Raw genomic sequence first — 11,206 nt, forward strand, 5'->3', positions numbered from 1 at the left:
ATATTATCATTAAAAGTAACTGACCGCCTACAGAACAGTGCAACCTTTAGGGACCACTCAAACTCCAGGGCCCGCATATGACCATACCTGCTGCATTCCCTTTAGCAGCACCCCTGGCGTTCTTAGAGTGGGTGCTCCTTGCACAACCCTCATCTGTTAGCCAAAGTGTAGCTCTTGGTCTGCCTATCCCTGCATGTCCGTGGACACATACCAAAAAGGTGATTGATTTCTTTGAAAAATCTGTAATACTTAATTTCTGCTGTGGTGGCTAGTGTTCAGCGAATCAAATTATCCAAAGTGGACTTCGATCCGAATTTCAGGGAAAATTCAATTCACCGCGAAGCAGAATTTCCTCGTACTTCATGGTAACAAATCAATTTTCCCTGAAATGGTGGTAAAAATAAAAACATGGTCACCTATTCCATGAAAAGGCCGCCACAGCCATCTTGATTGAAGATCTCGTGCAAAATCTTATAAGCAGTGATGTATGATGTCACCACACCGACCATTGTGATGACGCCATCATGAACTGTGACTGATTTTGCGCTGGATCTTTAATTAAGATGGCCGCGGCGGCCTCTCCACGCTCAAATGAATAAGGTAAGTACAATGTAATATATATTTTTTAAGATGATTAATCTCAGAGGCCGAGATCAGCGATGAACGCGGCCTCTGAGAGGGTCAATGACGGGGCATGGTGCAATAGTCGTTCCCCGTGATTGCGCACAACTACTTACAAAGAAATGCGCTTCATGACGAAGTAATTCGCCACAAAGTAAAACTCGGCGAAGCAGCCGAATCAAATTTTTAAGAACTTCGCTTATTTCCAGTGTTAGCATTGCAGGGAAATTAAATAACTTATGCCAGAATCTTCACAAATTATGGTTGACCATGGACGTCCCAGCAGTGACATCCCATGTGTTCCTCTTGTGGTCAGGAGAACATTCTAACAAAAATTGATTGTCCAAATTGTGCAACCCTTTATAAATATTACTGTCCATTATGGTGAAAAAAACTCTTATCCTTTCCATCCTTCCAGCATGGAGTGCGAAATGTATGGTCATAAGCAGTAGTCCTAAGCGCTAGTTGATACTGAAAGGTCAGTAGATAGAGGTGGCTGGGCATTTGTCTAAGACACAGGTCTATTTATCAGCCGCTTACAGCTGAATACATCCCAAGAACTGGCAAGCAGATTGAAAACATCCAAAGCAATTAGAAGCACAATGATTCTTTCTGCCGTCATCTGACAAGCTGATTTTACGTTTCACTGCAGGCGGAGTGCACACAGTTGTTATTCTGTCCCTACACCCATTCAGCATTGTATCCATGAGCTATACGTTGATGGAAAGCAGTTTGCCTATAAAGATGAATACATATACAAATTTCGGAATGTGGTACGTCATGCTACACTCTCCTGATAGGAAAAAGAGGTGTAAAGACTAATTGTTACGTCTCTTGAGTAGAAAGTGTAACTTTAAGGCTGTAATTGGTTTGGCGCTGCTGGCTAGAAATGGATTATATCTGCTCCTGATGAAGGGGACCCATACAGAGGCCCCGAAACACGTTGAGCTGTCCACTCCCCCCATCCTGGCTTTGGAATAAAAGGAAAGAAAAAGGATAAGACTCCTCAGTGTGTTTCGATCCGAATCTGACATCTCTACGGGCGACCCAGGCGCAGGAGGTGTGGTGTGGGTGTCTTGAGTTTTATCCCACATTACCCTCCTGGGTGAAGTGAGTCATCATTAATATATATATTTATATATATTTTTATATACTTTTGATTTATATTTGTTTTTATGTTGTCATATGGGACTTTATATGATACCATTTATTTTAAACACTTGATTTTATATACTCTGTGGAGACACACTTTTCCAAAGTGTGTTAACACCATAGGGTCTGTAGTTTCTATTAAAGGGATCCACTTTTATCCCTTATCCATATTCAAGGGTTTTTGGCGCCATCCACCTGGTCTTTTTTTTAGCGTTCTTACGCACAACCACTGTTCTTCTGAACCACCTACCCTGTGGTCATCAGGGTTAGGTGGTGACCAGTGGCAGCCTGCCCACCTACAATTATTAGACACTTACTCCTATTTTTGCCCACCTTTGGCGCCCTGCAAAAGTTTTTCTCGGACCCTCGAATAGAAGATCTGGTGATTAACCCTCTTTTTTCTTCTTCCGCTCTGACTTACTCATGGGTCAGAGCCAGGAGGATCATATAGGAGAATAGTCTGATGGAGCTGTGGGTCAGAGATCAGGAGGATCATACAGGAGTGTAGTCTGATGGAGCTGTGGGTCAGAGATCAGGAGGATCATACTGGAGTGTAGTCTGATGGAGCTGTGGGTCAGAGATCAGGAGGATCATACTGGAGTGTAGTCTGATGGAGCTGTGGGTCACAGATCCGGAGGATCATACTGTAGTGTAGTCCGATGGAGCTGTGGGTCAGAGCCAGGAGGATCATACAGGAGAGTAGTCTGATGGAGCTGTGGGTCAGAGATCAGGAGGATCATACTGGAGTGTAGTCTGATGGAGCTGTGGGTCAGAGATCAGGAGGATCATACTGGAGTGTAGTCTGATGGAGCTGTGGGTCAGAGATCAGGAGGATCATACTGGAGTGTAGTCTGATGGAGCTGTGGGTCAGAGATCAGGAGGATTTCACTGGAGCATAGTCAAATGGAGCTGTGGGTCAGAACCAGGAGTATTGTGATGAAGCTTAGCCAGATGGAGCCATGCGTAAGAGCCACTAGGATTGTACTGGAGTGTGATCAGATGGAACCGTGTGTCAAATCCATGAGCATTGTACTGGAGTGTTGTCAGGTGGAGGCTTATCAGAGTCTGGAGGATTGTACTGGAGCATAGTCAGATGGAACTGGGTGTCAGAGTCAGGATGATCATACTGGAGCATAGTCAGATGAAGCCATGTCCTGTAAGACTAAGGGTCCATTCACACGTCCGTTTTTTCTTTCCTGATCTGTTCCGTTTTATGCGGAACAGATCTGGACCAGTTCTGTACCCATTCATTTTCAATGGGTCCTGGAAAAAATCGGACAGCACAATGTGTGCTGTCCGTTTCCGTTGTTCCGTTCCGCATTTCCGAAAAAATATAAAACTTGTCCTATTCATTTCAGCAAAAATCGGATCCTGGTACAATACAAAGTCAATGGATCCGCAAAAAACGGAAGACATTCGTATGTCATTACGTATGTCATCCGTTTTATGCGGATTCCGTTCCTGGAAATTAAATTTTTATTTTATAAACTTTTATTCACTTATTTTTTTTTCTATTTTTTTTCAAAGAAATCCAAACAACTTTATTTGCTTATTGAAATTTATACATGTTTCCGTTTTTTGCGGATCCGCAAAAAACAGATGACATACGGATGACATACGGAAACATTTTCAGGAACAACGGAACCGCAAAAAACGGACCGAAAATCGGGATATAGAAAATCACTGACGTGTGAATGTAGCCTCTGAATGATGCATAAATCTTCATGTTTATGCTCAGTTATATCCCGGCTGAAACTTGCTGCTTCCTTATGTCTGCAGCTCTGATGAGGGTCAATCCTCAGTGTAGTTCTGGCATTCTGTTTATGAACAAGGAGGTTCAGAAGAGCAGTACTGACTAAAATTACACTCAAACTCAACTGGAATTGTAGAGGAAAAAACTATTTAAATTGAAAATCCTAAATCATAAAGCAATATAAACTTAGAAGGATCCTCTGCTCGGGATCCTCATATCTTAGCCAGAGTACAGTTATAAGGAGCACTTCTTTCTCTGGAAGACCTATTGTGTAGACAGACAACTCAGCTTAAACAGTGGACTGGATCTCCTTAAAGAGCCCAGCCCTGTTGTAGACTTTTTGCATATAATCACAAGGTCACTGCGCATCTAGGGCATGGATGAGTGATTTGCATTGCAGAAATAATATAATGTTGTAAACTAAACTAAAGTGGAATATGTCAGCGCTACACTGCGTGCAGAATTATTAGGCAAATGAGTATTTTGACCACATCATCCTCTTTATGCATGTTGTCTTACTCCAAGCTGTATAGGCTCGAAAGCCTACTACCAATTAAGCATATTAGGTGATGTGCATCTCTGTAATGAGAAGGGGTGTGGTCTAATGACATCAACACCCTATATTAGGTGTGCATAATTATTAGGCAACTTCCTTTCCTTTGGCAAAATGGGTCAAAAGAAGGACTTGACAGGCTCAGAAAAGTCAAAAATAGTGAGATATCTTGCAGAGGGATGCAGCACTCTTAAAATTGCAAAGCTTCTGAAGCGTGATCATCGAACAATCAAGCGTTTCATTCAAAATAGTCAACAGGGTCGCAAGAAGCGTGTGGAAAAACCAAGACGCAAAATAAATGCCCATGAACTGAGAAAATTCAAGCGTGCAGCTGCCAAGATGCCACTTGCCACCAGTTTGGCCATATTTCAGAGCTGCAACATCACTGGAGTGCCCAAAAGCACAAGGTGTGCAATACTCAGAGACATGGCCAAGGTAAGAAAGGCTGAAAGACGACCACCACTGAACAAGACACACAAGCTGAAACGTCAAGACTGGGCCAAGAAATATCTCAAGACTGATTTTTCTAAGGTTTTATGGACTGATGAAATGAGAGTGAGTCTTGATGGGCCAGATGGATGGGCCCGTGGCTGGATTGGTAAAGGGCAGAGAGCTCCAGTCCGACTCAGACGCCAGCAAGGTGGAGGTGGAGTACTGGTTTGGGCTGGTATCATCAAAGATGAGCTTGTGGGGCCTTTTCGGGTTGAGGATGGAGTCAAGCTCAACTCCCAGTCCTACTGCCAGTTTCTGGAAGACACCTTCTTCAAGCAGTGGTACAGGAAGAAGTCTGCATCCTTCAAGAAAAACATGATTTTTATGCAGGACAATGCTCCATCACACGCGTCCAAGTACTCCACAGCGTGGCTGGCAAGAAAGGGTATAAAAGAAGAAAATCTAATGACATGGCCTCCTTGTTCACCTGATCTGAACCCCATTGAGAACCTGTGGTCCATCATCAAATGTGAGATTTACAAGGAGGGAAAACAGTACACCTCTCTGAACAGTGTCTGGGAGGCTGTGGTTGCTGCTGCACGCAATGTTGATGGTGAACAGATCAAAACACTGACAGAATCCATGGATGGCAGGCTTTTGAGTGTCCTTGCAAAGAAAGGTGGCTATATTGGTCACTGATTTGTTTTTGTTTTGTTTTTGAATGTCAGAAATGTATATTTGTGAATGTTGAGATGTTATATTGGTTTCACTGGTAAAAATAAATAATTGAAATGGGTATATATTTGTTTTTTGTTAAGTTGCCTAATAATTATGCACAGTAATAGTCACCTGCACACACAGATATCCCCCTAAAATAGCTAAAACTAAAAACAAACTAAAAACTACTTCCAAAAATATTCAGCTTTGATATTAATGAGTTTTTTGGGTTCATTGAGAACATGGTTGTTGTTCAATAATAAAATTAATCCTCAAAAATACAACTTGCCTAATAATTCTGCACTCCCTGTATATAAGTGAGTAAAATAAATAAGCAAAAAGGAACTTCACTACAAGGGAGAAAAATGGAATTTTCATGTAATTGTTGCCCCTGTAAGAAGCTTCGGCAAAGGGAAACCTTGATTCGAAAGAGGAGATCAAAATCTGTACTGAAAATCGAAATATACTTATAGGTTGTTAGAGTGTAATACCTTCTTTATTTGATAGATATCGTGCACCCATTTCCAGATGAGTTGCTAGAACAGATGTCATGGTGAATGTATTATTTCTGAATTATGCATTGAAATGTGACTTTGACCACTAGATGGCGCATCATTTCAAGGCTTTGCTCCTCCCATTAAACTGTTATTGTTGATGACACCGCTGCTTTGAACATATACAGGTGAAACTCGAAAAATTTGAATATTGTGCAAGGTTCATTTATTTCAGTAATGCAACTTAAAAGGTGAAACTAACATATGAGAGATAGCCTCATTACATGCAAAGCGAGATATTTCAAGCCTTTATTTGTTATAATTTGGATGATTATGGCTTATAGCTTATGAAACCCCAAAGTCACAATTTTGAGGTCCCCTTTGCTCAGGGGGTATGGATTAATTAGCTGACTAGAGTCTGACACTTTGAGCCTAGAATATTGAACCTCTTCACAAAATTCTAATTTTAAGCTGCATTAATGCAATTCCAATTTTTGCATTACTGAAATAATTGGACTTTTGCACAATATTCAGTTTTTTTTTGTTTTACCTGTATATCATGTAACAGAAAGAAACAGCTGCACTTCCAAATCAAATTCCGTCAAAATCCATGAATTGTGGGTGGAATCCCTCCAAGGCCAGTGAATATAAAATTTAAAGTAAAGCAAAAGGGAGATGGACTTGCCTTATTCACCCCCAAATACAACGTTTCTGACCAACACAATATATACAGTATATATAAATATTTTTCTTTCTTCCTACTTTCACCACTAGAGGGATCTTATGAGCTTACTGCATACAACATGTACATTTGAACACAATGAAAACAAACTATGCAGTAAGCCCCCTCTAGTGGTGGTTGCAGGCAGGTACAATTTTATATTTTAGATGTATCTCTGTGTAGTGGGTTTGGGGGTTTGGAGCTCTGTAGCAGGAAAATGAAGCTCCAGCCGCTATAAATATATTCTAAGAAATGAATCAGCACAGAATGCTGTACCTAAAATTGACATGGTGTTACAAAGGCAGACATTCACTGAAACCCATGAGCACATGCTATTAGCACAACATGTTATAAAGTAGGAGGGTATGAGCAGACTGATATCTTTGAAAATAATCAGTATAATTTGCATTCAATCTCTGTAATGCCGTGTTCTTCCTGGGTTTAGGAGTCCAGGGGGCGGTCCTAATCAGTGATTGACAGCCTCCCCTGTGCATACATGAATATCAGCTCAAATTTCTACACCTGATATCTGCTATTGATATTCATGCTATCTCATGCTAAATAAACGTGTGTATCATGCTTAGAGGAAGGGGAGAATAAGAGATTTGGAACAATTTGCTTTTAGTAAATAAAATATACTATCATAAAAAATGCAGACACTAAGACAATGGTACACTTTAGATGTCAAATGCACACAGCTTTTAACAGCGACATGGGTTCCAACAGTGAAAAGATAATTATCCTGTAATAATACAATAAACCCACTATTTACTATACCACTTGTTTATCCACGTGGGTGAAAGGTCAGGAATGCTGGCAGAATCCAGCTCTGAAGCCTATAGAATAGTGAATGCAGCTCTGAACAATAAGAGCAGGTTCACACATTGTAGCGCGGTGTGGAAACATTCTGCACCACTTGTTTGTACATGTGTTATAACTAAATCATGTTTAAAGGGGTTGTCCAGAATTTTTCTACTGATGTTCTGTGACTCCTCAAGATAGGTCATCAATATCTGATCAGTGGGGGTCCGACACTCTGCAATGCCGCCACTCAACTGTTTCAAGGTAGCTCCTGTTCCATCCGTTGTGTAGTGGACGGAGCTGGTAACCGCAGCAGTTCTCCCATTGAAGTGAAGCAGTAAACATTTATCACCTATCTTGTGAATAGGTGACTACCCTTTTCTTATGGGATAACCCATTTAATTGGGTTTTCTGTCATTTTTATGTTTTATGATTTTTATACTCATGTAGTTGCTTACCTCGTGTACAGCTTCTCCATGACTTTTTATTTTTTTTGTAATGTGGACTCTCCTGACCCAGTTGGTGTAAACCAATCCCTCTGGTTTGTTTCCATCCTGTAGGTAGCACTTCCTGTTGCTGTATCCATCCAAACCCATGATGCACTTCTCCTTCCTCTGCCCCAGCACCGCCCCTAACCACACCCAGCTAGTTACAGAGCCACTCCCCTATCACTGCTCCTAACCACACCCAGCTAGTTTATGGCTCTTCCCACCAGCTAATTACATAGACACTCCCCTATCACTGCCCCAACAACACCCAACTTTTTTATAGCTCCTCCCACCCAGCTAGTTACATAGACACTCCTTTATCACTGCTCCTAACAACGCCCAGCTAGTTTATAGCTCCTCCCACCCAGCTAGTTATATAGACACTCCCCTATCACTGCCCCTAACAACTCCCAGCTAGTTTATAACTCCTCCCACACAGCTAGTTACATAGACATTTCCCTATCACTGCCCCTAACAACCCCCAGCTAGTTTATAGCTCCTCCCACCCAGCTAGTTACATAGACACTCCCCTATCACTGCCCCTAACAACACCCAGCTAGTTTTTAGCTCCTCCCACCCAGCTAGTTACATAGACACTCCCCTATCACTGCCCCAACCACACCCAGCTAGTTTATAGCTCCTCCCACCCAGCTAGTTACATAGACACTCCCCTATCACTGCCCCAACCACACCCAGCTAGTTTATAGCTCCTCCCACTCAGCTAGTTACATAGACACTCCCCTATCACTGCCCCAACCACACCCAGCTAGTTTATAGCTCCTCCCACCCAGCTAGTTACATAGACACTCCCCTATCACTGCCCCAACCACACCCAGCTAGTTTATAGCTCCTCCCACCCAGCTAGTTACGTAGACACTCCCCTATCACTGCCCCTAACCACACCTAGATAGTTTATAGCTCCTCCCACCCAGCTAGTTACGTAGACACTCCCCTATCACTGCCCCAACCACACCCAGCTAGTTTATAACTCCTCCCACCCAGCTAGTTACATAGACACTCCTCTATCACTGCTCCGCCTATGGACATGACATCACAGGAAATACAAAACAGCTGCATAGACAACAGCCTAGAACATAAGATAGGAACAATAAAGGTAAAAGAAAAACATCACAAAATTACAGCGACCTTCATAAATTATCAATTTAAAGGGTATTGATGCAAACTAGAAAACTCTTTAAGGCAATGGGGCAGCAGGGGGTTAATAGTGATCAGTGCATCAGTAAAGGGCAGTGTCTTTGTATACTGATGAAGCAGCGGTTTTGTGTGACTACCTAATACCGTCCGATAATACCGGTAAGGATGCGTTCACACACATGCACTTAGCAAATCTATTGTGATTTTTACAGCATCCGTAGTTCGAACTTGGATTTCTGCTATAGATTTGCAGTTCCTAAAAAAATACCAAAAATCGAATAAATGGATTTTTGGATTCCAAAATCTGCGCCGCGGTCATTATTCTGCGCCAACTTTTCCCGGTACAAGTGAATGGGGCATAAAATATCGCATTCATGTGTATCGTGGGTAGAAGGTTGTGGATGTTGCCGGGATCTTATCTCCATGATCTCCAAACTTTTGTAGAAGAAAAGGGACGCAATCTGAGATCTTTTAAGACATTTTCCATCACACAGAATACACCTCACTGCAAATTTGGGGAAATCCTCACAAGATCTCCTGCGTGTGAATAGTCTCTGTGGTACCGGGCGTCCCTGCTGCATCCAAGTAAGAGAATAGAAGCCAATGATTGTGGCTCTGGTTTAGTCCTCAGAGTCCTCTGTCCCAGCCTTACGCAAGCTCACAAATTGCAGGCGAACATCTTTTCTGCTGGACTTGGGGGGGGGGGGGGGGGGGGGGGCGGTGGAGAGAGCTGTGTGGCTGCACCCTCTAGTGGGAGGAGTACACTGACAAGGAGTTTAGGATGGGACTCTCAGTAACTTCCCAGCTGTTACAGAGTGTGATACTGACATGCAGAGCAGGATCTGCCTTCATGGGCCTCTCCACCTAGCAGCCCCCAGCACACCCCTCGCCCCCATCAGCCCCCTGTCACCCTGGCAATACCTCCACGCCACCTCTTTTATAGCCAGGAGCATGGAGGAGCCTTGCATTGCCCTGCCACCCCATCCCTTCTGAGAGAGCGCAGGGGATTCTCGCAGGCAGCCACAAATAAGAACTTCTTTGCACTTGTTCAATGTGGAAAGAGGCTTTCTGAAGTTGTCACTTTACAGGGGGAACCATGTGGACCTCGGCTGGCATCCTGTGCTACTTGGTCGTGTGCGCGCTTTTGTGGCAGGAGATCCTGTGCAGGAGACTTCCAATGGATACTGGTCAATGTGGACTGCCCAAGTCGGTGAGTGAGATACCAAGTACTTCTGGAGTCCTCTTTAGAGTGCAAGCTCTTTTGCTCAATAGGGTCATAGGGTCATTCGTCTTGTGTCCGCCTGAGTGTGTGAATTTTGAAACTGTCTATCTATCTATCTATCTATCTATCTATCTATCTATCTATCTGTCTGTCTGTCTGTCTGTCTGTCTGTCTGTCTATCTATCTACTAGCAAAAGCACACACATGCAACTTTGTATATATTCTTATTTATTTATTTTATTATGTATGTATTATTTATGTTCATTTATAAACATATCTAACTATCTATTTATCTACGGTATCTATCTATCTATCGCTTATCTATCTATCTCATATCTATCTATCTATCGCTTATCTATCTATCTCATATCTATCTATCTACGGTATCTATTTATCTTTCCATTTCATATCTATCTATCTATTAATCTATTATCTATCTATCTATCTACCTATCTATCTACCTATGGTATATATCTATCTCATATCTATTATCTATCTATCTAATATCTATCTCTCTTGTATCTATCTCATATCTATCTATCATCATCTATCTTGTAAATGCTATATTTAAATGTACTTTTTTTTCTCCTGAAACCCCCCCCCCCCAAAAAAAAAAATTTGAATTATAGCCCAAAACACAATGAATCTTATGGGTTAAGAAGTGCAATAACGATCCTACTGTTCTGTAGAAACTCATCAGTCTGGTTTAGGATGGGGGGCTGGGGTGGAAAGAAAGCTTTTGATTCAAATCCTATTTATCGGAATCTGCACTGAGAGGATTCAGTCCATTATTTGCGCACCCCATGGTGTCCCTGAACTGGGATTGACCGCTGGACAAGATGCTGCTTGCTGAGGAGATGTCTTTCTTGACGAGTGATAGGAAAATTACCATGTGTCACCTAAGCTGGCCTGATGATAAACATTTATTTGGGGCCTTAGAAGAATGATATCCTTGGTAGGGGACAGGACCCCTTTCCTAAAGTGATAATAAAAGGCAGGAACCTTCTACTTAAGAACTTTGAAAAAATTTGATTTAATGTTCTCCTTCTGTTTTTTTTTTTTCTTTTAGCAGGAAGAGCTGAATTCTTTCCTATGGA

The 11,206-nt window shown here is 42.1% G+C and overlaps 1 protein-coding gene across 1 annotated transcript in view; it reads left to right on the forward strand.

The window, feature by feature from the left end:
* Positions 1-9,716: 9,716 nt before the first annotated feature.
* TRABD2B (TraB domain containing 2B) overlaps positions 9,717-11,206 on the forward strand; it is a 258,490-nt gene continuing 257,000 nt past the window's right edge. Inside the window, exons 1-2 of the mRNA XM_040407881.1 lie at positions 9,717-10,097; positions 11,179-11,206. The exon at positions 11,179-11,206 is cut by the window's right edge and continues 533 nt beyond it. Coding sequence (XP_040263815.1) covers positions 9,984-10,097; positions 11,179-11,206 — 142 coding nt within the window. The 5' untranslated portion in view covers positions 9,717-9,983. The remainder of the gene's footprint in view (positions 10,098-11,178) is intronic.

This window comes from Bufo bufo, chromosome 9 (genome assembly GCF_905171765.1).
Source record: "Bufo bufo chromosome 9, aBufBuf1.1, whole genome shotgun sequence".
Classification (NCBI taxonomy): Eukaryota; Metazoa; Chordata; class Amphibia; order Anura; family Bufonidae; genus Bufo; species Bufo bufo.